Source organism: Cydia splendana, chromosome 23 (genome assembly GCF_910591565.1).
Source record: "Cydia splendana chromosome 23, ilCydSple1.2, whole genome shotgun sequence".
Classification (NCBI taxonomy): Eukaryota; Metazoa; Arthropoda; class Insecta; order Lepidoptera; family Tortricidae; genus Cydia; species Cydia splendana.
In genome coordinates, this window is record NC_085982.1 from 2507141 (window position 1) to 2534600 (window position 27460).

Consider the following 27460-nt stretch of genomic DNA (forward strand, 5'->3'; position numbering starts at 1 on the left):
TCAAAATCTGTTATTGTAAACATCCTTAGTTGACGATGTCACTACCCGCCCTTAATATTGTGGGTATTTCCATCATCCTCATCAGAAACGCCGACTTTGTCGTCATCGGCAACACCGGTTTCGGCAACGTCGTCGACAACGGCATGGCGCGGGAGTATCACCTCCTGCGGGTCCGAGCTGGAATGGCAATGGGAAATCGGTTATTGATTAGTGTTTACATCTTTGTCCACGCAGGAAAGCTTTTATTGCTGACTGTACTTTTCTTTCTGCTGGTAACTAATAATCATCAAGACAATTCTAACAACCCCAAACACAATTAGTTTGCGTTGTTTTATCACAGAGTTCCCATGGCGCCTCCAGTTTCCATTATCAGATCAGCTTCATGTCATCCGATTTACATACCTAAGTATGCAAAATTTTAGCTCGATCGGAAATCCGGAAGCTGATCATATTTAGCTTCCAAGAAGTCAGCTACTAACTAACAGGGCAAGTTAAATAAAAGCTTGTAAAAAACGGCCATGAGCAAGTCAGGTCACGCTCAGTGTAAGGTTCCGTAGCTACCCATCCGTCACATCATAATAGGCTAGTAGGTAGTAATTAAGTATGATTTACATATTTAACAAACAAAAGGGAGTACCTTCGCAGCACTTCGTACATCTTTTTACTAAGAAAGGAAGAATTTTTGCGATAATTCAAATACCGGCCAAGAGCATCTCGGGCCATGCTCAATGTAGGGTTCCGTAGTTACCCTTCTGTCACAAGAGGCTAAACGGGTGCTATTAGTAAGTACATTCAAAGTAAAAGGGACTATGTACCTTCGCAGCGCATTGTACGTATTTATTACACATTTTCTTTCTTTCGGAATTTTAAACGTCAAACTTCTATGAAATTATGACGTATGAATAACACTTGCACTGCGTGGGCTATCAAGAGTCTGCAGACTTCTCTTGGTCGGGTTTCTGTTTGATTCCGGAACCCTAAAAAGATTTGTGTATTAAGTCGAAGGTGTGACCAACCTCGATATGTCCTTCATCTGAACCACGCAGTACTCCTTGGGTGGAGAGAAGATGCACAGAGTCTTTTTCGACGACGGTATCTGGTATTCGCGATTGGACTCAGCCGAGTGTTGCGAGTCACCCACATCACCCGGTCTATAACGTCCCTTCGGTAGCTATTGACATAAATATTAACTAATATTAATGTGAATAGTTAATTTATATACATTATACATTATTTATTATATTATAGGCCGAAATACCACGCTGCGCTCTAAGATAAATAATAAGCGTAGCTTGGAAAGCGGCTAAGTTGAAATGGGACTGGGCTGGCGATGTCTGCCGAATGCCGGACGACTTGTGGGCCAAGTTAACCACAAGTCTAACCGAGGACCCGGCCGACCTCGTCGGCGATGGCGGGATAACTTGGATTCCTTTTTGAGAGGCTGGCCAGATATAGCACTAAACAGGGACGAGTGGAAAAAGAGGGGGGAGGCATTTGCCCAGCAGTGGAACACAGTGATCATAACATTATTTCGTTAAATATCTATAAATTTAAAGGTCGTATGTTAACAAGTCAAATTTTATTAACATTACCTTAACCAAAGAGAATTTACACTAGACCAATATTGTCAAAGTAAATTATGTAGTCAGTACATTTATTTTACTGCCAATCTTTCCACACAAATGATTGAAAACTTTTAGAACGCCATTTGACATTGATCCTTATTTTTTCACTGATTTGTTTTTTTATTCAATGTCAAAAAGCATTAATCATTTGGGTCGAAAGATGGCAGTAAATGTACTAACTACATCATTTACTTTGACAATATTCCTCTATTTCAAATTATCTTTGCCTTAACCAATATAAAAAAAAGTACCTATTATAAACAAAAAACGATTCTTACATTATTTACTTGTGCTTCTAGTTTTGCAACTGCGTTCTTGGATACTATCTGAAAATACAAGTATAAATCAATTTAACAAATACATATTAACCACTGTCATAGAGAAAAAAAATACATATACTGCTCACTCCATACATCAGTTTTGGTACCAAAAAGACTAATATTTTTATAGTCGACATCTAGCATCGAGTAGCGGAATTATCAGTAAGTACTTTAAGTAGCAGCAGTAGTACTGTCAAGTGACAATAGATGTAGCACCGACCGGAAAGTCTTATGTTGTTGAACATTAGACTCTCGTATGGAGTGAGCACTCTTGTCTTACTATTTCTGCACCGAAAATCTAAATAACTTCCGTGATTCCGTAATGAGTTTCCGAAAACTCTTTCGTTTTTAACGTTATATTTGTTTAAAGTACTACCACTATTTTTTCAGCCAAATTCGATACACATGTGTTATATAAGATTTTTTGGTGATTAATTAATTGGCAATGCAATATAAACGACAAAAATAAAGCATTAATAGGCAAATTGGAAGTAATTAATTTTTAATTATAAGCATGGATTAATTGCTAATAAGCTCATGATTCTCATGAATGTTCTTTCATAATAGGATACCTACAACGTGGCGAATCAATTAACGATTTCATAAATTACTATTTATGGAACAATTAGGTATGCAATATTTTTTTTATTTAGTATTATATTAGGCCTAGGGTACCTAATGATTCTCCGAGAAACTTTTAGCAGATTATCGATTCGTCGACAACGATTCGCCGAACATCGTTTCGCAGAGTCATTTATTTGTAAATGTAACTTTTGGTCGACTAACGTTACGTAGACTCTTGGTTCACATACCGTTCAGTTCGCTTCTGTGTAAATTAGCAGAAGTATTATTGGACGATTTCCATTTGGCAGAGTAATCGTTTCGCTTAAGCAATGTTTAGTCGAATAACGTTTCACATTTTACATATAAAAGTCGTTATTTTCGAAACAAAAACTTTTTGCAAAAATAAAGAAAACCCACATCCAAAAGGATGAAATAAAATATTATCCTTAATGATGATTTATAAAAAAATATTATATTTACCTATCCTTTTCCTCTTGTTAGTTGACTACCTAAGAATCACATACTTACATCCTGCTGCCGTTGTTGATATGTGTCACAAAAAAACTAGTACCGGTATAGAATACCGTGATTGCTTCTGGTTTGGATTTTAATCAATTTTTACCTAAATATGAACAAAAGCATAGGTAGGTATATTGTATCTATGCAACATAGATTTTAATTTTATGGTCATTTGTGTACCTACGTGAAAATAAGTAAATAATTAACAGTATCTAAAACCATGTTTATGAGACTCAAACTAAAAGTTGTTGTGTAGATTAGTCATGTCTAGTCATAAATAAGAGAGAAGTTCTGCTAGTCAATATTAATGCCGAATCAACATTCGACCTACTGTGTTTCGACCAATGGTTTCTCGGGTGATTATGACAGTTACTAAATGATTATTCTACGAATAGTAAATATGCGTATCAATGTTCTGCTTATTGACTACTTTCGCAAACGACTATGTATTATGCGTAATGAGATTCGGCCAATCGTTACTCTGCCAAATAACCCGTCTGCGAATTGTTGTCGGCGAAACAAAAATCGGCGTAATTTTTCTCGGAATATCAATAGGGCACCTACCCACTAGGCCAGACTAACTACTATGGCTATCATGGCTCAACGACCCAAAGAGGGTCTTGGCAGTTGGCCTCCGAAACGAGAACACTCCACTTTTCCCGATGTTGCGCCGTTTCCTTCCAATTATCGGCTTGAAGCTGACGCAGATCCGCTTCCACACTGTCTCTCCAGCGGTATCTGGGCCGAACTACCGGGCGGCCACCAGTCGGTCGGCAGTCGACAGGTTTGAGTTTGTTAAGTATCTTTTTTATAGGCATACCCTAAGTATAAATCCAAATACATAATAGGCTGTTAATCAAGGGTGGAAAGTGAACACAATCCCCGAGATATAGTTTGAGAGTGAGATGGTTACTTTTACCAGAGTTAAACACTTTACTTTTCATTTCGACTATGACAAGTGTCAAACACAAGAAATGTAGGTATATTACATGTAATATTTCTTTTGGCGGTTGTAACGTAGTGTTACTACTTAGCATGGTAGGTATATTAATATACTCCGCCTGGTACTCTCTTCCGACCACGTAACTGACACAAGCCTACGTCATCATGCGAAAGCGCTATAAAATAGTATGCAATAGCGCTATACAAAGTGGCAATGTTATTGTGACGTAGGGCTTGTGTCACTCTGGGAAGAGAAGACCATGTTTTATTAGGCTATGCTAGTTAATTTTATTAGTTAACATAATTCAGTGAATTAACGTTATTAGTTTAGTCTTAAAAACTAACTAACATCATAAATAACTAGAGTTGTGCCGTTCTTTAGAATGTTCTCTGCTTACTATGGGAAATATTTTTGAGCGAGAACATTCCCCATACAAAACAGAGAACTTTCTCGAGAACGGCACAACTCTATAAATAACCGTCACACGGTTAAGAGAATTAGGCAGTGGAATTGGCGCCATCTACATTTTGAACGGAAAACTGTCCTAAAACCATATATATAGGTATAATCCGATCTTAAATTGGGATGTGTCTTAAACGTCCTTAATGTATAGGTACGCGCCTTAAAATAAGTGAAAATGAATCAATGTAATGTAATGATAATATTTTAAACATTCATCGCCATTTATATTGATTTACTAACTTTTTTTAAATAATGTAATGCAATTGATATTTAATTTCGATAATATTTGGTCTTAAAATGCGGAAGGTAATATATGAGAGCTTTTAACTGTATAGCATTATGTTGTTAGCCGTTGCTCGAAGCACAAGTAAAAAAAATATACTTTCCACCGTGGGAAATGCAATTTTCCACCCGACTATCCGCATATGAAAGTTGAACTTTCCAAATAGGAGAGATGAAAAAAATATTGCTTAAATATTTTTTTATAATTTTTTTACAATTTGTTTCAAGTGCTCCACACAGAATTGTCGTTCCGGAGTTAATATGCATAATTTCTTCTTCGTCGGTATTTGCATCCCTCTTGGAGCTAAATCGTTAACCTCTTCAGTATTCATTTCATCCCAATATGAAGCACCGATTAACGTTTCAGCTGAGTTTTCGGAAGATATCTGTAAATAGAAGTGTAACGGCCACTTGCACCATCCCATTAACCCGAGGTTAAGCGGTTATACTTTTAACCCAGTGTAAAATTGTACGGTAACCATGGTAACTCCAGGTTTAAACGGTTAACCCTGGATTAGTAGGATAATGCAAGTGGCGCTAAGTGTACTCTATAAAGGGTTAAGGGAAGATAAATCGCTAAGCTTATGATTGGAGTCGTTTACTATTTAGCGTCACTTGTACCATTCCAATACCCCGTGGTTAACCCGTTAAACTTTTTTTTTTTTTTTTTTTTTACGTGGAGTAATGCATTTAGGCATTCCGCCTAGCCGGGGAACTAGGATGGATATGTCGGACTCGTGGCCAAGGGGCCAAATACCGACTAAACCCTCCACGGTATGCCCGTCTCGCAGCAATGGTGACGGTGAACACGGGATCGCAGAGCATTCTACCGCGAACACCGCCTGCTGCCGACAGCCGAGGCTGTCCCCTCCTTGGACCCGAAGGCCCTGGAGCCGAAGCTCCCCCTCTCGAAGGTAGTATGCAGGGCGACACCACACACTGATCCCTCATGACAACCTCCACGCCGGGAGGAGATGGAAAAACCCCGGGTTCCACCCCCTCAGGTTGTCTTAGCGATTTTTTATAGAGGTGGTCATCCTCGTGGCCACCACGCCGGCGCCGGCCAGCAGTGGCAACCCCCCCGGCCGTCATCATAGGCCCTCTGCCTAGACAGTTACGGGGACCGCAGTTTTATACAGGGCAGCGGCATTCCTGTGCCCTCACGCGCCCGAAGGCGCCCGGCCCGAAGGCCTCATCCGCGACCGCAGCCGCCCGGCCCGAAGGCCCCCCTCCAGCACACACTCGGGTGAACTCTCCCTCAATGAGAGAACACCCTGTGCGGAACCCCCTCAACCCCCCCACGACAGGACATTAGCAGCACCGGTAAGGAATTACTTGAAAATCAAGAGATTACTTACCGTTGCCCCCGGGGCGCACCGTCCAAGAACCCTTACCTTTCCCCCGGATCAACTGATCAACAGGAATGAGAAGGGACCTGGCACTCTGGGAGGTTTCCTGTCCGTAGCACCCCTAACCCGTTAAACCTGGAGTTACCATAGTTATCAGTACAATTTGACACTGAGTTAACGGTTTAACCGCTTAACCCCGGGTTAGTGGGATGGTGCGAGTGGCGCTTAGTAAAGTAGCTCCATCGGCAAAGTATTAGTAGAGTACCTACCTCAATAGAAAGTGACGCTAATTACTAAGAATTTCGGACATTGACCCGCCTGTTCCTATCTCTATCGCACGCGCATATTTAGATATATTGCTGTCCCTCCGATGACGCAGGCAGTCAATGCGAGCGGGACGACAATTTATGCGCGTGCGACAGTGACAGGCATGGCGGGTGAATGTATACTATATTCTTCGTGCTTTACCTCAACGTCCTCAACAGACTCGAGTTGTTCTAGCTGTTTTCCAAAAACCTCTCTAGTAGTGTCATCGTAATAGTCCCGTGAAACAGTTTTTACGGGTCTTAACTCTCCGGATATCTGAAAGGCAACAAGAAGATCGTTAAACTTTCAGGCCAATATAATTCAGTTATCGTGCATTTCACTTGTACATGTACGTACATGTATTGGCGCGGGTGAGGTGAGACGCACGATGACTAACTAACACGATTAAAATTATTATTATTCTGATGTCAAATACCTACGTTTGAATTGGTCTGTTTATCCGACTATGGTACCTACGTATAAAATCATTTTCTTCATAAAATGAATGATGGGGATGAAAGTTTTATAGCGAAGCAATATGCCAACCAATTTATTAAGGAAACTGATATACATCACCCGTGTCCCTCTACAGCATGTGCTGCAATGCTGCATCAGCAATACAGCTGCGCTCACAATAATAATGTAGCCTTTAAAGTTCGAAAACTAGACTTTATTGGGATAATTCCGGTTTCCTCGCGATGTTTTCCTTCAGCGAAAAGCGACTGGTATATCAAATGATATTTCGTACATAAGTTCTGAAATAACTCATTGTACCTACGAGCCGGGGTTTGAACCCGCAACCTCCGGATTGGAAGTCGCACGCTCTTACCGCTAGGCCAGCAGCGCTTTCTTGATTAAATGAGCAACAACTACAATTCATCTAAGAAATCGCTGCTGCAGTTCCAATAAGAATGTAAACTTCAAGAACTTTTGTTATGTGCAACCAGAAATTTGATTAAATACCATCTTAGAATGTACCTCATGCACACTAATAGTTAACAAACTCATGATGAATCCTGTATAGATACACATGATTGCAATTGATACACTATAACATGAAGATGTCTATACAGTATACATTCTAGAATGCGTGTAGGAATCAATTTTAAGCATAGCGATAAGCGATGTTTACAAAAACTAGTAGGTATAAATCTAATAAATACTTAGATTTGATTTTAGCCTCATAAATTTGTATATACCTACTGGTAATAAGTACATAATCCCTACTAATACTGTAAATGCGAAAGTATCTGTCTGTTACCTCTTTAGGCTTGAACCTCTGAACCGACTTATATGAAATTTGATATGGAGAGTTCAAGGCCGGAGGATGGACATAGGATACTTTTTATCAATCATAATCATCGTCATCCCACGCAGATGAAATCACGGACAGTCTCTAGTATTGGATCTCTATTTTATTCCAATAATTCAATACAATAAATACATGTCAGAAACAATCCAAAAAACAACTTAAAATGAACATTAACCTAAACATAAAATTATTACTACACTAAATTTAAAAAAGGCCTCTGTGGTATGGTTCCGAAGATGCCGGCTGCATTAAGTACCCCGCTGAACTGCGAGACTAATGCGTTGAGCGAGGTTACTGTCAGCTCTGCGTCTCCAGTTGCGTTTCTAAGTGGTCCCTGAGTCTCTTTGAAAGGTCTCCGAAAAGTAATGACGCACAACTCAACTGTACTCGGCACCGAGACCACTGAGTACAGTAAGTTGTGGAAGTATCCCCAATTCCTCACCTTTGCATTTTCGGCCGTCTCCGCCGGGATTTTACGGTACTTACTCCATATGAGATTGACTTCAACCAAATATCATGGCTATGCCGTGTCATGAGTCATCTAAAATCAAAGATAATCTCTGCGTCTGCTAGCATATTTAAACTTTCAAAATAACTGTATTATTATTATTGGCTATGCTTATGGATTGTTTTGTTATGTTATTTCATCCGGAATACCCTTCGAGCAACACGGAAGGGAGGCGGCATTCGCACTATTTCCCCTCTGCCTAGGTACAAGATCAACTGATCTAGCGCCGGTAATAAAACTAGTTGCGCTCGGATTTTTCACTAGACCGAGTCCAGACGCGCGCGTGAACACAGCAGCAGAAAAAATGCCTAATTGCTCGGTTTTTTGTCCTAAAAAGAGGTCGGGGACATCAAATTTACAAAAAGAAGGTGTTACATTTCACATGTAATATTTTTTTTACATATCATACGTTTAATTACATTTAAACACAATTATTATATTTTAGTCTCATGTAATTGTTGGATTTATTGATTTTGCTCGCCCAGTACAAATTGCGGATCGGTCGAGCTACAAATCCGACTTCTCATCTCTCAGAATACAATAAAATTCTTTGACGTAAATGTGTTAGTGTGCGTGTTGTGACACTTGTGACTCGTCCGTACACATAAAGAGATCGAGGTTTGCAAGATTTGTCTTTGACGTGTGTCATTTTCTATGTATTTGTGTCGTCATTACAGATTGGATTTTGTATGTAAGTGTGTGAGAAGTGCAACTGTGTGCACCTTTCCCCCCGCAAAAAATGGCAGAAAGATTTGTACGGTGAGATATCGCTTGGGCCCCTCCCTTCCGATGTGTCGGAAGCCGGTGTTGCTCGAAGGGAATACCTTATAGTTTCCGAGTAAAATGGCTGTAACATACCGACAGACGGACATGATGAAACTATAACCGTTCCGTTTTGGCATTTTGGAAATGGAACCCTAAAAATAAGTTTATTCATGATTTATTTTGTATACGCCTCAATAGGAATAAAAACCTACAGCAAGTGTGACAGTGGCTGAACAAATTCATCTCAGAAGTTAATTATGATAGTCATCGGTTAAATTCGTTCTGCTAGTGAAGCAGAATTTCAAGTTGTTTCTTGATATACTTAAATAAGAAAATGAGTCCCTGCCATTATATTGCTGTATTCTGCGTAAGTTTTTCGTACCTATTAGATATGAGCGCCGATAGGCATTTAGCCAGCGCCGGCACGCGTCGGTCAAAATTGGTCGACGGCTGCGGCGAATCGGTGGCCTTGAAACACTTTCGATTTATTCGAAAAGAATTCAAACCAAAAATTTTCCGAAAAATTATGTTTTTGCCTTGAAAACGTTATAAATAAGCACGTTATTAATTTTAAGGATTATTTAAGAATGTCTCATGCTAGACCGGGCCGAGCCCGGGCCGAGGCGTTCGATATGTCATTTTCTATAGCGGCTGATAGGTGATCTCGTGGTGCTTTCCATAGAAAACAAAGCGCCGCGCTGGAAGCTCCGGCCTGGCCTCGGCCCGGTCTCCGGCACATTGCTGCGCTGCATCTTAGGAGACAACAAGCCCAAGCTAGAGGAAGTAAACAAAATTGCTTCAAATCCCAAGCTGCCCGTCTACTCGGAATTTTTCTGTCCGCCTAGGCTACGCTTAAAATCCCGACATCCACCATAAAATACGGCACACCAACTTAAAGAGAGCAGCTTTAACATCAAGGATATTAATCCTTAATTTATTTTTTATTAGATATTAATTAATAATTTAAAATAAATAAATTTAAATATTAAATTGTTACGTAAGTATTATATTTATCCTTGATGTTAAATTTGCTCCATTTGAAGAGAGGACTGGATTGCCAACTTGCCCAGGGCATCCAATGTTATCAATATCCTACGACCCCATCCACAAACCGCAAGGCTTTTTTGCTCCAGAACGGGAATGGTGCCAAATAAATAGACTCCGCACTGGAAGCGGGCGATCTGGAGAATTTATGCTTTAAAGTGTGGGTGGCGAGATACACCGAAGTACGACTATCATGGACCTGTACAGTCCATTTTCCATATTGTCCACGAGTGCACAAAAGAAAGTAATCAGGAGATCCTCTGGACTTACTTAAGCTAAGCGAAAACGCAGCCCATTGGGTGAAGAACCTAAATATTAATTTGTAAATTTGTAAAGCTACCATGAATTGTATTAATGCTATACGACTAAATAAATTAATTTCATAGAAGCATTGTGAAACAAACTAGCATACAAATGAATGACCATTTATTATTAAGCATAAATTAATACAGATTTTTTAGTAATCGCTTATTTTGAAACTGAGTTGAGTTAGCCAGCGATGGAGTTTCTAATAAGAACGAAAATTCAGTTGCAGGTGATGCTTATAATTGCGGCTTTTGGGTTTCCAGGGGAACTAACTGGAAGTAAGTAATGGTACCTATATGTACTAATTATACGTACATTAACACAGTTTGGGTGCAATTAACCCGTGAAGCGCCCTACTGTCACACGTGTGATGTTAACTCAATTTGGGTCGTAACGACTCAGTATCAGACGTGTGTTACTACAGATCAATATGGGTCAAATTGCTTTGCATCAATTTGTAGTATGGTGGGCGTTCGACGGGTAAAAAATATAGTTTTTTAACTTCTCGACTAACTTTGATGATAGTAATATGATGATAGTTAGGACTAAAAGAGACAGATGTAACAGTCTATTAATGTTCTCTAATTCCCACGCTTCCGCATTTGCTCCAGATGAAGAAGAACCTATGTACGCTTCCGATGAATACAATAATAAAACAACATATATCCCAAATCCAGAAAATATAACTAACAGCGCTAATCTAACTGAAATTGCCACAGTGACTTCAGAAAATGTCACTGACAATAGAACATCAGTAGAATATTCCTCAGAATATGAAAATAACAACAGTACATCAGTAAAAAGCAATAACACTTTAGAATATGAAAATGAAAACAATGACGATGCAGAATCAGCGACACCACAAGAATATAAAGAGAAAGGGCAAAATGAAAACAATTACGAAATTGAATCAGTGACACGCCATGCGGACGTGGTATATGCTTCAGATGAGAAACCTGATCAAGAAGCAGCTGAAGCGAAAATACGTCAGGAGCGACAGAAAATACGTCCGGAGCGACAGAAAATGCGTAAAGGTAAATTGACTCAAGTAATACCTATTATGCATTGCAACTTATTGTGACTCTTACCAGACACCATTGTGCATGCGTATTTTATTATTATAAATAAATAAAAAATAAAAAATACAGTCTGTCAGGTGAATTCAAAACATGTGTTTCATCACGTGATAATAAAAGTACAAATAGCAACACTCTTAACTGTACATCGGTGGACCTTATTATAAAAGGCATAAGGTCTAGTTAATAGTATGGGCGATGGTACATTATACAATTACAATGATGGAGCTTAGTTTTCTGAGCCCACTGGTATATTATTATGTACAGGACTCTAAACGTCGGTTTGTACAACTAATTCCGACGTTTCAATTAAATTATACGGCGGTAGACCCGTTTGTGTAATTAAATATGCCTACTTCCGTAATCCAATAGTGCAATAATACGTACCTATCATAGAGCTGATCTGACCATGTAGTCGGAAGGTAGCCCAAAGAACTCTTCGTTGGAAAAACACAAACACATTAATATTAGGCTCACTAAAAAGGTCAAAGTATAATCAGCAATAAAAATGTTTATAGGTATCAAAAATATTCTTTCCCACTACTTTGTTTCATGATACGCGAAATAATATAACATACTTACCTAATAAATTGACATGGAAAACCCAGATTGACACTATACGTAAGAAGATAAATAGTTTTTCATATGCATTGTATAATTTAAATAAAATCGTAAGTCGGCCTGAGGTACCTACTGCCTATCACGCATATGTAACAGCAACATTGCGTTATGGTATCATGTTCTGGGGCAACTTAACCGATCGGGAATTGATATTTAAGGCTCAAAAGAAGTGTTTGCGTTCTGCTTGTGGCATAAAAATACTTGACTCATGCAAGCCATATTTTATTAATTTGAAAATAGTAACTGTGCCATGTTTATATATTTTTGAAATTGCTATGTATGTTAAATTAAATATAAATCAATTTCCCGTTTATAATAGTGCGCGGCAGCGACACAAAATCTCATATCAGCAATTAAACACAGCCTTGCGTGCAAAAAGCGTTTTCACCACACCAGCTCGGAAAGGCTTACTTTGCACTTTAAAAACTGATAGCAAAGTTATTCACATTATTCACATGTGAGGCAAAGTAATCAAATGCAAATTTTGAGTTGTTTTCTTATGTTTGCTGGTAGATTTGACTTTTGAATGATGATTTTGGGTGATAAATATTTAATAACATTATGCACATATATACAAGCTCTGGTAAGGGCATTTATTTGTGTGATGATGATGATGAACACACAAATAAATGCCCTTACCAGGATTCGAACCTGGGACCTCTTGCTTCATAGGCAGGGTTACTATCGACTAGGCTAGGAGGCCGTTTCATTGATAGATTGATAGATCACAATTTGTAATATTAAAAAATAACAAAAAAATACTAAAACTAAATATTTTCGAAATTAATTTCTTGGGGTTAGATATAAGGGTATTGGGTATTACTTGAGGTATATTTTACAAAAAATAATGCAACGGTTTCGTATCTGGAGGAGCCCAAACTTGGTATGTTTTGAAAATTATTTTTATTTTAATTGAATGCAAGTGACGGAAATATAATAATGTGATATATTTTTGGAACCGGCTCACAATGCCCTTTCATTCAATACCACACACGATGGGTTTCTGAACAAAATTTTTTTATTTTCCATACAAAAAAAAGATGACGTCATAACTCCTTTCCGTTTTTTTTTTGGTGCTACGGGTCAAATTGATTCAAATAGCCTAAAGATTAATCGTGCCGATTTTCATACCTTTAACACCATTTGCAGCTGATTCCCGAATTTCAGGCTGTACCGCTATCGCTATGCCCAATTGCCCATTAGCTGGCTGAATACACTGTTCTATAAAATGTATTTGACAACATTCACTTGACTGTATTTTTGCAAATAAATGATTTGATATTTAATCATTATTTGGTTTGTTCCCTAGTAGGATAGATGTCAGCATCATCTCTCTCGCTATACCGTAATCCAGTAAAGGATTCGTATTAAATAGGAGGTGCAAGCATGTACCTACTGCTCGCCCTTTTAATTTCAAAGATAGCATACACCAGAGAATTTGGGACGGGTACCGCCGTTGGCCGGGTGGTCTAGTGGTCAGGACGTTAGCCGCGTAAGCTGAAGACGCGGGTTCGGGACTTGCGTTTTTTTAGTGTATGATATCTGGGCATTTTCACTTAAAAGTGTAGGTACCATTTACTTTTTTTCGAAAATCCATCAACTTTTGGATTATTTCTACTCAGAACTATGTGTGTGGACTTAAAAGGCTCGACTTAAAAGAAAAAAAATGTGTCCAAAAAAAAAATTCTGTTTTGTAACGCATTTTCGTTACAAAACTGACACCCAAAATTTGTATAAAAAACTGGGGACCCTGTTTTTCTTTGTCTCATTCAGTAGTTGTTTCTGAGTCTAAATGACCCAAAAGTTGATGGTTTTTCGAAAAATACCTAAATGGTACCATTTTTCCCCATCTACCTATTAGTCATGCTTGTTATGAAAAAAAAAAAGCTGCACTTTAGGAGGAAAGCAAGCCGCTTTGCACGATGATAGTGAAGGCCCATTAAAACATTTTTTTTCGAAGAACCAGTAATTTCGTCCTTTAGGAGCCGAGGTGAAGCAAGGTCTGTTAGAAACAGAAAAAAAAATCTACAAGTTTCACGGATCATCCGATTTCGTTAAATTTTGTGTCAATTGAAAGAAAAGTACATTTTTTATTATAAAAAAAAACATAATATTTTTAAACAACAATAGTGTGAAAATATTGAAAACCTATTTTTTCCTTTTACGGTTTATTTGTGCAAATAGTGGCTTCCACATTGAATAATGTTTCAAAAATAAGTACTATACCATAAAATTAAACACATTTTTCATAATATACTGAAAACCGCATCAAAATCGGCTAAGCAGTTTATGAGATCCATGTTTCAGAAGTTGGCTTAGTTTTATTTATTTATTTTATAGACCAAGAAGCCCGTAAATCATAGTAAATTTTAAGTATATTTGGGTATTTACTTTATCTATTTTAAACTATGTGTATATATTCACAAAAAACCGGCCAAGTGCGAGACGGACTCGCGCACGAAAGGTTTCGTAGCATTACGCAAAAAACGGCAAAAAAATTGCGTTTGTTGTATGGGAGCCCCACTTAAATATTTATTTTATTCTGTTTTTAGTATTTGTTATTATAGCAGCAATAGAAATACATCATCTGTGAAAATTTCAACTGCCTAGCTATCACGGCTCATGAAATACAGCCTGGTGTTTACCAGTTCTGTCCGTTTGGACAGACGGACGGACAGACGGACAGCGGAGTTTTAGTAATAGGGTCCCGTTTTTACCCTTTGGGTACGTATTCCTGAAAAGGTCTATTCGCCTTGGTACGCTGCATGCAAGTTATGTTTGTGAAGTGCAGCTTGAGTTGAGGGAAGGTTAGTTACAAGTTTGTTCTTTACTGTAAAAAACCGTTCAGTGCTCTTTATGTGCATCATACAATTTAATGACATGGTTTCTAGGGGACCAAATAAGCTTAATAAAGGTAGAAGGTACTTCAGGATGCTACTACTGGACGCTGGACATCCGACATGCGTGTTCTGTCACGGCCTAAATTGACACTGCTTCCGTGAGCGCGAAAACACAGCCTCATTTGGGATGCGACGTGTGTAAGCACACTTGCTCCTTCACACCTCAGTCCACGGGGCGCGTTAGAGCAGCCGACGAAAATGCAGCAAAACTTAAACGAGCGAATTATTCCAATTTGGAGCCTGCCTACGAATTTGTACATACGAGTAGGTACCAGTAGCCGTAGAGACAAGCGGCTCTTAGTGTGCTGAGGCAAACAAAACTATCAATAAGTTAGGACAATGATGCCTACGTGAAAAAGGGGCGACCCCAGGGCCGGCGCATGTTTAGTGCAAGACGCATCGTTAGCCACACAGCGAAGCAACGCGAGCAGCGTTATAGGCACGAGTTCATCGGAACCATCTACCGCAAATGTACTGCAAGTTCCCGGCCCTAATTCTGCATCCAAAAAGGAGTCAAACAGGATGATCGACCCACTATCTCCAAAGCTGTTTACCTCTAGCCTACAGGAAATCGTCCAGAAGCTGGTGGCTAAATGGGAAACAATGGGCATTGACGTCGGCGAAATAAGGTTGACATTAACAAACCTGCGTTTTTCCGACGCCCTAGTCTTGTCTTCCCCCACACTGCACCTCATTTAGATAAAATGTTAGAAGACCTTAGACCAGCAAGTCTTGAAGTCGGATTCGAAATGAACAGGACAAAAACCCAGTTAATGGTCAATGGCGTGAAACGTAGGATCACGGTAGATGGGCAGGATATACAATTTCGTTGACGAATACACCTGCTTGGGCGAGATAACATGCTTCGATAATAAGCAGTCCAAGGAAATCGATCGACGCATCGAAAAAGCCTGGAAGAGTTTCTGGTCCACGAAGGGCCATCTTCCACTGGCATCAAAACACAAACACTTCAACATGTGTATCCTTTCTTATCCTAACAACCTACAGCGCATAAACTTGGTCATTAACAGAATCAAAAGTCTCGACTCAAGAATATGACAGTACTATCGCCAAGTAAATAAAACTTAGCCAAATTCTAAAACTTGAATCTCATAAATGGCTTAACCGATTTTGATGCGGTTTTCAATATACGATAAAAAATATGTTTGATTTTATCATTTAGTGCTTTTTGTAGACTTTTTTTCTATATGGAACACACTATTTGCAAAAATAAAGTGTAATAGGATTTCAATTTTTTTACATTATTATTGAATTGACATATTTTGTTTTAATTTTTTTTACTATGTAGCAAGTCATTTTCTTACAATTGTCGATTTTTTTTCTGTTTATAATAGACCTCGCTTCACCTCGTCTCCTAAAGGACGAAATGACTGGTTCTTCGAAAAAAATTGTTTTAATGGGCCTCCACTATCATCGTGCAAAGCGGCTTGCTTTCCTCCTAAAGTGCAGCTTTCGGGCAAAAAAGCTTCATAACCAGTAAGACTATATTTAAGCTCATAATACCTAAGCTAAATTTATCACAGGTTTTGTCGATAAATGCATATACACCAGATACGTGCGGATCCAAGATAAGTACGGCTGTGAGATGTGCACGTGCATCTACGAGAAGGCCATGATGCTGTGCTCGCCGTTCAAGTGCAAGGACCACGGGTTACTGGCCACCGAGATGGACCCGATTACGTATAACGATTATGTTTTAGGCGTTGAAACGCATTTTAGTGGTGAGTTTTATTTGTACCTAGTAAATACGAGTACCTGGATCATATTGTATGGAATCAAAATGCAAAATTTTGGCGAGAAAGCAAAAGAAAGACGTAGCGAGATGAGTGTAGACTTGGAGAAAGAGGTCCCTCTCCAAGTCTACACTCATCTCGCTACGTGGGATCCTGAGTCTAAGGCGATGTTCACATTTATTTGATGCGACTTCAATCAATGTGATAGCCGGGCGGTTTAGGTACACATCATGATTGATAATGATTAAGTGTTTCGTGCGAGTTCTTCCAACTTCTACTAATCACAAATGTATGGATTTGTTCTAAACACAAATTAAAATATTGCGCTACTCACTTCTCACATGCATAAAAGTATAAAATAATAATTCGATGTCAGTCATACTATTAGCCTAGCACCTTTGTATACAAACTTCTATGTTAGGGGTACCTTTTCTCTATATCTGACTGTACATACACGCCTATGACACAAAAATTTGCAGAATAATTTTATTCGTTCTATAGTTGTGTACGTGGCAGCACCATCTCTTTCTATACTGAATCCGTAATACTCGTACGTTATATCTATTATAGAATCCGAAACTGATTTGAATAGGGTACATGTGCAAACACGTCCTGCTCGCCCTTAGAGTGTGGTCAAAGGTCAAACTCTAAATAGGACAATAAAATTATCGCCGTGACCGAGTAATACAGACGTGAAACAGTTTATGACATCGTGAAAGCTAAATATATAGACTCGAATCGTGTCTTGATGACTGGAGGCTGTTAAATATTAATTAAAATAAATGCTAATGTCTGTTACAGAATACAAATGCGACCCTGGACAGGTGATTGAAACAGGCATGCTCTGCGAGTGCAAGTGCGTACAGCGGGACATCCTGTCCTGCCCGCTTACGTGCCAAATCGGCAGACCGCTCAACTAGTGTGCCAACAAGTCGCTCGAGCGGCGTCCATGTAAAAAAAATGCCTGTGCCGACTGTCTACGTTCTATCAAGTCAAGAAAATAGCATTCGTAGCATTTTTTGTCTAATCGTTTATTTTAAAATTTTAATAAATACCTACCGTTGGTGCCCTGTTGCGTCAATAATTATTTATTTCCACATTATTGGTATTTTTAACTTCCTGTATAAATACTGTGTGAAGGAAAATAAAAAGCTGTCAAGTTACAAGAACTATTTTATTGTTACTAACCCGAAGTTCACTGCTGGTTCACGGCTTCCACACTGTGGGTCCACCAGTCAGGGGACCGATTTTTGAATTTCGAGCGCTCGATTTCATGTGGCTCCCTTCAATACTGTCTGCACTACTAGGCATTAAATTCTAATCGAAATGAAAACGAGTGGTCAATACCACTAGATCCGCAATTTCTATAGATCGTATTTTAAAAACAGGATTTCGCCATTTTCCACAGATTTTCGAGTGAGCCAGCGTTAAAATACCATCCCTTTGGACCGAGGAGCCCGACATCTGGTTCTCTCAAATAGAGGGTCAATTTGACCTCTCAAAAATTACAATTGACCAAACTAAGTTTTACCTACTATGTCACCTCGATCAACAACATTGAGAAGAGGTAAAGGATCTAATCATTTCGCCTCCAACGTATCATCTTCCTCGCGTAATCCCGGCTTTTTGCCACGGCTCATAGGAGCCTGGGGCCACTTGGCAACTAATTCCGAGAATTGGCGTAGGCACTAGTTTTTACGAAAGCGACTGCCTTTTGATCTTTAAACCCAGAGGGGAAACTAGGTGTTATTAGGTCTTTTTTCCTCACGACGTTTTCCTTGACTAGGACCTACACTACCTATCTGAAGAATTTTTACTAATGATTTGGGTCGCGCTTCCCTAACAACGTCCAAACCAGATGCTTCTCTCCTGAGACCGAGAGACCTGGAAGACCGAGTTCAAGATATCGCACCGGTCACGCCGCAAGTCGCGTCCACGTCTTCCGATTCACCTGGTTCTTCTCTTATTGTAGCAGTTTAATAGACATTTTTTGAAAACATTGAAAACTAATTATCTGGCCAAATAATAGCTTTGAAATCGATTTCATTCGCTCAAACGATTATATCAGTCTGATCATAAAGTGGATTGTGCGCATTTTGACGGCCACCCGTAAAGATGAAATCTATAATCATCTTAATTTTCTCCCGTGTAAGTAATATGTTATTTTTTTCATTTTATTGTAGGTATGCTAAAGTAGTTTGCGTCTTTCCTCTAGGGATAATAATATCGTAAAGTTAAGAGATTCAAAACCTAATATCTAAGCTGCACCCTTACATGCGAGTTATTTTTCTTCAGTACCTAGGGCGCGTGTACACGGTGCCGCCTCCGCGCCGACACCGCACCGCCGCCGCACCCCCGCGCTATGTACACGAGACACGTAAAGCCCGCCTCTGCGCCGAGACCGCTCCGCCTCCGCGCCGACACCGCAGGCACCGTGTACACGCGCCCAAAATAAAATGTATTGTCCGCAGAACAGAGTTTTAGGAACTTTTGTATGAAATATCATTTGATATTTATTAGCCGCTTTTCGGTGAAGGAAAACATCGTGAGGAAACCGGACTTATCCCAATAAGCCATAAGGTCTAGTTTAACCTCTGGGTTGGAAGGTCAGAGATGGCAGTCGCTTTCGTAAAAACTAGTGCCGTCGCCAATTTTCGGGATCAGTTGCCAAGCAAAGCTCATGGGAGCCTGGGGTCCGCCCCAGGCGCCCATGGGCCGTGGCAAAAAGCCGGGAGAATGCGAGGAAGATGAATGGATGATGATAATGACCTATTATAATTTATTTCAGTTTTTATTACTTGGCGCCTTGCCCTTTTTTAAAAGGGCCAATTACGATTGGTTTTGGGATAAAGGTTCGTATAAACGCGGGTTATTCCTGTATATCAATTGTTCATTATTGACTATTTTTTATACTTAATAATAATAATTATACTTAGCCTAGTGGCTCAGTGAGTGTAGACCTCGCAACGTGCGTTAAAGATGTACATAAAAAAATACTTGAGTCGTTATTACAACAAACTCACAATCGTTTTAGCCATAGACACTGGTGCTTATGTCTTTTATATAAATTTCCGCCAATTTGAACAATTTTCCACAAATTAAACGATGGAAAAATTCTAACTATCGAATCTGCTCGTGAGCAAAAACTGACTAGTATGGGTAAATGCGACATGTACGAGTATTCAGTGGCGAATATCCGGACATACGAAAGTTCCCAAGCTGAAACGGAAACCTTCGCTAACACTCGGTCAGTAAATTTAGGTACAAATAGCATTTCACATAACACATCATTAGGTCAAAAGCACCCAAGTTAATAATTATTAACATTTAATTTCAGATTTCAGGGATAATACAGAACACGACAATGACCGTAAATTCAGATTATTTATACTATTTTAACTAAGTAACTAATGTTGTATAATATTTCTACTTTGAAGAGACCATAAGTATAAGACACTAATAATATAAATCTATACCTACATAATGTATGAACATTGTACCTAACTAAATCTAAATACCTTAACCTAAGTAGGTATTAATAATTCGGTTGAGTAGTGAGTTCAGCCAGCAGAGTTTTTGAATAATCATAGCTATTTTTAAATCAATAGTTAATATGGTTGCCAAATATTTGGATAGCAATCTTGAGATACCTACTTAATACCTACCTATATCTCTAGCTAGTAACTTCATCGATATGAGACCTGATTAAACAACTTTCGTCTAGGTCTTAAACGCACCATTACAAATCTGCAACAATTTTTGAATTAAAAAACGATTAACATGGAAATTGTTTCTAAAAATGCGTACCTAATGTTGTTTTTGATCGAACTCGTAATTTTTTTTTGTTAAAAATAACACTTTAATAAAAATGATATTCGCGATCCCGACCATGGCCGTCCGCTCAGTGCTCAGCTAGCTGCGTTCGAAAAAGGACCTGGGTGCCTAGCCAAGATGCAAATCGTTTGCACCGTTGCGAACGAAACGCTAATGTCTCTCTGTCACACTAATATGGAAATTAGTGATAGAGAGAGATTACTGTTTCGTTTCGTTCGTTTAAATAATTAAAACATATACGGTAGTGACGGTGATGGTAAAGGTGGAAATATTTGCTGTCCTTGGGTGAGGTCTTGGTAGCTCAGATGGTAGAGCATTGGGCTAGTGATCCAATGATCATGAGTTCAAGTCATCCCCAAGACAGTAAATTTTTCCACATTTAAATTTATGATAAGCTTAATAGCATCGTTCGCAGACGTTTCTGCTTATTACAAAATTATTTCCACAGCGGCTAGAGAATTCTTTAGAAGGAGCACTACACGTCGCCCTACCGAAGTGGTCACACAACAACCAGATTACGACCACACTGCCGGACCAGATTATACTACACAAGACGGTAATATTTCTGTAGGTACTTAATCACAACATTGAGTTATTATTACTACGGAGAAGCCATACCAAACAATGAAATTGTCGCAATCGCAACCTGTACCATGCGAACAAAACCTCGTAAGCGCCGTAAAATTCTTGGCGCTTACGCGTTTAGATCGCGAGATGCACGCTCCGCTTTTATGGTTAGTTGTCAAAATAAAAACATCATGGCGCAAAATACTGCAGGTTCTCTGTGCCGATTCTATACTTAGTCATAATAGTTCAATGAATCACAATAACTATTTTGCTACAACGCCGTAGTTTAGTTAACTAAGATCTGTACCAATGTCAAATTTAGTGCACCGCAAGTAGAAATTAATTATTACAAATACATTTTATTACAGATCTCACAGCTGAACCAGATTATTACACCACAGAAGAATATACAACCGAACCAGATTATAATCCAGAAGAAACTTCATACGTACCAGACTATAACACAGAGGAACCAGAAACAGAACCCGACTATTATACAAGGGAACCAGTGACAGAACCCGACTATTATACAGGGGAACTAGTGACAGAACCTGACTATTATACAGGGGAACCAGTGACAGAACCTGACTATTATAACACAGGGGATCCATCGGTCACAGAACCTGATTATCGTAACACAGCCCAACCTGATGAACCAGACTATGAAATCACCACAGCAGTGCCAGATAACGCAGATGACAAAATACGAAACAAAGCGTATTACGAAAAACGCAAAAGTAACTATACTAGCCCATTGACATGTTAGGTTTCACTTAATGAGTTTAAGCTAATATTCACACCTAATAACATGTTATCTTAAGAATAAACACAGCTACGTTTTACAAAACTATATTGTAAAACGACTTATTACCATTTCGCTGGGCTAATATAACCTTTTTTTCTTTTGATTTATTATTTTGTGTATTTGTATGTACTTTAGCTTAACAAGTATGGTGCTTTAAACGCAAAATCTAGATAGGAATGTTGGCAGTATTTGAAATATTTTTATTCACACCATTCGTTTCAGTACCTTCACAGTTACCAGACCGCACCATATCGGACGAACCATTTCACAAAATCCTCAGCGATTTAAATAAATTCGCGCCCGGTATTAAAACGGATACCACGCGGTGCCCGAGTATCAGTTGCCAAATCCTTGAGCCACTCAATTAAAACAATCCTATCAGATAACTCCACGCGCAATTGGGAACACTTACTTTCATTCACTTTTAAAGTCCTCCATATAAATTCTGATAAACATTCAAAATCACTCACGAAAATAGTAAATGACAACTGCTGCAGCGATTTTTCATTTCAGTTCACTTCTCCCAATTTTAGGAACGCCAACAACAATTTATTAAAAAAAGTAGAGACTAAAGTTTCCGATGGCGACATAAAAGGTGCCGCCCGCTTGCTGTTTTCTGACGATGCAGTAGCCTCAACTAACTCTGACACCCTCACAGCTCTACACAGCAAGCATCCACCTCCAGCTACAAACCTTTGCCTGCCTGATCCCCCACTGCCTGGTGATGGTGATCCAAACCTTATTGCTACCACACAGGATGTCCTTGAAGCCGTAATGTCTTTCCTCAATGGCTCTGCGGGAGGTCTGGATGGCCTGACTCCTCAGCACCTGAAAGATCTCCTGTGCATCGGTTGTGGTGAAACTGGGGAAATTCTCTTAAAAGACCTGACGTGTCTTGTGAATATCATGCTGGCCGGTCAGGTCCCGGACGATATCAGGGACGTCCTGTATGGAGCTAACCTTTGTGCTTTAACAAAAAAAGATGGAGGCATCCGTCCCATTGCAGTTGGCACCACGCTTCGACGTCTTGCCGCCAAAATTGCCTGCCGCTCCATCCTTTCCAATCTCACCCCAGAACTTCAGCCTATCCAACTGGGGTTTGGCTCAAAAAGTGGATGTGAAGCCGCCGTGTATGCTGTGAGAACATTTCTTGAGCATAATGCAGGGGAGGTCCTGCTGAAGGTGGATGTTTGCGATGCCTTCAATTCCGTAGACCGGGGCGCCTTGTTGACCCAAATAAAAGACAAAATTCCTTTGATATATAAATTCCTTTGGCAATGCTATAGTTCGCCTTCAAAATTATTATATAAAACTAACGTTCTGGCATCCTCTGTAGGCTGTCAACAAGGCGACCCCCTCGGCCCGGCAATTTTTAGCCTCGCTATACACCCCATCATTAAGACACTACATTCAAAATTGAATATATGGTATTTAGATGACGGGACCCTCGGCGGCGAAGCGATTTCCGTCCTCGAAGATTAAAAAAAAAATAACATAGACCTGAAAGAAATTGGCCTCTCACTAAATTTTTCCAAGTGCGAACTTTTTATTACAGATTCCTGTCCGGACAAGGACAATACAATCAACCTTTTTAGACAACTCGCCCCTGGTATCAAAATTGTAAACAAAGAATCGCTTCACCTCCTTGGCTGTCCCGTCTTAGACCAATCCTTTGAAAATTTCGTTGACTCAAAAATTCAAAATTTTACAGCGACATCACACCGCCTGGCCAAAATTAATCTACATTCAGCCTATTCGATCGTTAAGCATTGTCTTTTCGTTCCAAAATTCACGTATATTCTTCGCGGAACCCATCTTTGGAAACACCCCAATTTGGTCTCAAAATTAGATACATTGGTAGTTGAAACACTCACATCCATCTTTAACATCTCTTTTGACGAAAGGTCTTGGACCCAGGCTAGCCTACCCATAAGGTTTGGCGGCCTGGGCATCCGCAAAATTTCTTGTGTATCCTTACCTGCGTTCTTGTCCTCGGTGCATGGTGCTCAAAGCCTTATAGGGAAAATACTAGGTCCTTCTATTGGATCTATAGAGGCCGCACACTGCTCCGAGGCCAAGAACGTCTGGTCTATAACCTGTCCCAACACAGACCTGCCTGAAAATCCCTGTTCGCAGAGGCAGTGGGACGAGCCGCTCTGTCAACTAGTACGGAAAAACCTTTTAGATACGTCACCTAGTTCGACAGACCGAGCTCGTCTCCTTGCGACTGCAGAGTGGGAGTCAGGTCTGTGGCTGCAGGCGCTACCCTCTCCAAACATTGGGACTTTTCTAGACAATACTACCTTCCGCCTAGCAGCTAGCTTACGTTTAGGGGCATCTACCAATCAGCCACATCGCTGTCAATGTGGCACCACGGTGGACATTCTTGGCCACCATGGCCTCTCATGTGCTCGAAGCGCTGGCAGGATCCCCCGCCATGCCAGTATAAATGATGTCCTCCGTCGGGCTCTTGTTAGTGCCAAAGTACCTGCAGTCCTCGAGCCCAGCGGTCTGGCCAGGGATGACGGCAAGAGGCCCGACGGAATGACATTGGTGCCTTGGAGCATGGGTCGGCCGCTAGTTTGGGACGCTACTTGCGTTGATACCCTGGCACCGTCCCATGTTCCAAGCACCAAAGATTCTGCTGGCGCTGCGGCTTCCTCAGCCGAAAGCCTCAAGCGCCGCAAATATGCCGCTCTGGGAAGCAGCTACATATTTGCGGCGTTTGGTGTCGAAACTTTGGGGCCGTGGGGGCCAAGTGCGCGTCGACTGTACAAAGACTTGTCGGCGCGCTTAATAGAGGCTTCTGGTGACCAGAGGGCTGGCCACTATTTCGCCCAGCGTATTAGCATCGCTATACAGCGGGGAAATACGGCCAGCCTTCTGGGGGTTGTCTATTGTTTGTCCGAAAATTATATAAAATAATACTCATATGCCCGAATTTTATTTGCCCGAATTTCATTTGCCCGAATTGTTTGTTTACCATAAAAATGATGTGACATACTCTTTGTTTACCCGATTATTAGATTCCAGAACGTACGAGTGCCATACGTGTTGTTGTCCATATTATTAATTGTAATAATATTATTTAATAGAATATTTAAACCTCACCTAACCCACTTTTCCAGTAGTATTTCTTTTCTGTAAGGGTCGCAGTTCAAACCTAACCTAACCCATTTTTCTAGTAGCATTTGGTTTTTGTAAGGGTCGCAATTCAAACCTAACCTCACCCACTTTTCTGATAGCATTTCTTTTCTGTAAGGGTCGCAGGTCAAACCTAACCTAACCTACTTTTCTAGTAGCATTTATTTTTGTGTGGGGTGCAGTTCAAACCTAACCTAACCCACTTTTCCAATAGCATTTCTTTTCTGTAAGGGTCGCAGTTCAAACCTAACCTAACCCACTTTCCCAGTAGCATTACTTTTCTGTAAGGGTCGCAGTTCAAACCTAACCTAACCCATTTTTCTAGTAGCATTTGGTTTCTGTAAAAAAAAAATATTATGGCTAGTGATAATTATGGCTTACAATGATGATGACAAATGACATTATTGAAATTGATTTTATGGGAAACAAAGTTTCTGGCACGTGACTAATATAGTAAACAATAAGTATTGCATATGTAATTATGGGAAACAATATAATGGCTGTTGACTATTATGGCAAATGAAATTATGGCAAACGAAATTCTGGCAAGTGGGTGTATACCCCTTCTGGGCACCTTGCCCGTTGACGGCGACCTGGGGCAAATTTTTTATCTATAGTTTTGTAAGTTTTATTATGTTTGTTCATTTCTTTCTTTGTTTTTGCACCCAAATTGATAAATTGGCACAATGTCTATTTAATAAATTGGGAATCTTATTAACTTGCCCGTGACTGAGACGTCATTTGTTCTGCTTTAAGTATAATAAATCTAATATTGGCAATTCGATGAATCTGATTTGCCAATTAAATACCCTACCTATTGTAATACATAACCTTCATAGTTATAACATAAATATGAGATACTGTTATAATAATACTGTAAACATAATTTCCATTTGACATTTTCAGAACAGGCTCTAAGATGTGAAGACAACGAACACGTTACGTTGAAAATGGATGAAATTGGCAACCCCAACTGCCAAATATGTACGTGTAACGGTGAAGGAGTGTTGCTATGCTCCAGTGTCTCGTGCTCGGACAATGGTTTAGAAGTCTGGGAGGATCATGAAAAATTGTTGCACAACTCTGATAGCGCGATCAGTCTGATCTTGCGCGGTAAATTGCATTTCCAAACTTAAAATTCTCAAAATAATCGGTGAAACAAAATTCGGTTAGTCATAATATTTTTGAAACATACTTCGGAAAATGTAGGTGGGTATATATTATATCCCTATCCGACAGTATATTGTCGTGTTTGATAAGGACTTTCGATTCGAGCGCCATCTTGATAGTCACGCCTCGTTATTAATGCCTTTGTTTTTTGCTCATTAATATTGTTTAAAGTGTAATATCGATAGCTTATTATACAGTAAACTAATGTGGTAGTGTGCAGTGAATGGAGAATTAATCTGCGTGGTCGGACTATTTATATGTAGTGACTAACAATTCGACCTATTAATGTAATATATTATTCTACTTGACAGAATACGCGACTGACTGTAAGCCAGGGACAACCGTGCACGCTCAACAATGTACTTGTTCCTGCGTCCTTCCGAGCGTGATGTCTTGCCCGAAGGAATGTTTCTATGCGGACACCGACGACGTCACCGTCGCTAGTGACATCATAGTAGGGATAACAATTACTCAGGAAGGAGAAGTGTTTAATGGTGTCGACAGAAAGCAAAAGTACTAAAGCGCAAAATATGATAGGCTAAATTTGTGCGCGCAATCTGCAATTAAATTTGTTTGTGTCCGTCTAAGGTCGTTTTATTTGTAACCACCCTAATTATACAATATAAGGTTAGGAGGCTTTGGACTTGGAGTGGTAAACAATGGCTTAGCTCTGAATAAGTTATGAAAGGCAAAACAAAGTAGGGCGTCCCTTATATTGCTATTTTTAAAATTAACAACTCATACCCTCTAAATATACAGGCAAATACTACCGCAAAACACCCTGAAATAAAATCAGGACTTTCAGAAATTTCCATACGAATTACTATGGAGAGATTTGGTCAGACAGTAATCTGATAATTTTTCATTTGTTTTGTGTTACCGCTTCATAAGCAATGAAAATACAGATGTGCTTGCAGAGCCGGTTCCATGACCAATTATTTAGGACCAGAAACATTTTGTGGAGCTTTCACTGGGAACCATTCTATACCATATACCATTGATGTGCACGTATCAGCTTTAAGGATGACTCACGCTAGACCGGGCCGTGCCCGGACCGGGGCGGGCCGGAGCGAGCCGACACAGGGGCTGTCAGGAGCGCCACCGTGACCGGGTCGTTCCGGGACCGGGGCATCAGGGCCACCCGACACTAGTTTATTACATTAAGACTAGTGCTGTCCGAGCAATGTCCGAGCCTCTAGTGTTTGTAGAAACTCGAGTCCTTTGAGTCTGAATTTGAAGAACAGCTCGTTTTTACAAGACTGCGCTTAAAAAACTTCTCCCGAG

General features: G+C 39.8%; 3 protein-coding genes across 7 annotated transcripts; 2 read left to right on the forward strand and 1 right to left on the reverse strand.

The window, feature by feature from the left end:
• Window positions 1-7453, reverse strand: LOC134801946 (uncharacterized). Of its 5 annotated transcripts, none has more exons than XM_063774580.1 (6): window positions 7358-7453; window positions 6533-6646; window positions 4931-5101; window positions 1904-1951; window positions 1017-1171; window positions 1-177 (listed from the first exon to the last, which is right to left on the reverse strand). In XM_063774580.1, the coding sequence occupies exons 1-6, from the start codon at window positions 7400-7402 to the stop codon at window positions 42-44; spliced, it is 669 nt and encodes a 222-aa protein (XP_063630650.1). In that variant the 5' UTR covers window positions 7403-7453; the 3' UTR covers window positions 1-41. The 5 variants fall into 5 exon arrangements, with proteins under 5 accessions (XP_063630650.1, XP_063630649.1, XP_063630648.1 ...); XM_063774579.1 differs by having other exon boundaries at window positions 7349-7452; XM_063774578.1 differs by having other exon boundaries at window positions 7334-7430.
• Window positions 7454-9164: 1711 nt separating this feature from the next.
• On the forward strand, window positions 9165-17825 carry LOC134801776 (uncharacterized). The gene is made up of 5 exons (XM_063774370.1): window positions 9165-9322; window positions 10529-10583; window positions 10917-11339; window positions 16447-16644; window positions 17458-17825. The coding sequence occupies exons 1-5, from the start codon at window positions 9290-9292 to the stop codon at window positions 17574-17576; spliced, it is 828 nt and encodes a 275-aa protein (XP_063630440.1). The 5' UTR covers window positions 9165-9289; the 3' UTR covers window positions 17577-17825.
• An 887-nt stretch (window positions 17826-18712) lies between these two features.
• LOC134801969 (uncharacterized) lies at window positions 18713-26757 on the forward strand. The gene is made up of 7 exons (XM_063774594.1): window positions 18713-18804; window positions 19445-19508; window positions 19994-20026; window positions 20939-21046; window positions 21426-21794; window positions 25913-26119; window positions 26488-26757. The coding sequence occupies exons 1-7, from the start codon at window positions 18772-18774 to the stop codon at window positions 26694-26696; spliced, it is 1023 nt and encodes a 340-aa protein (XP_063630664.1). The 5' UTR covers window positions 18713-18771; the 3' UTR covers window positions 26697-26757.
• The last annotated feature ends 703 nt before the right edge of the window (window positions 26758-27460 follow it).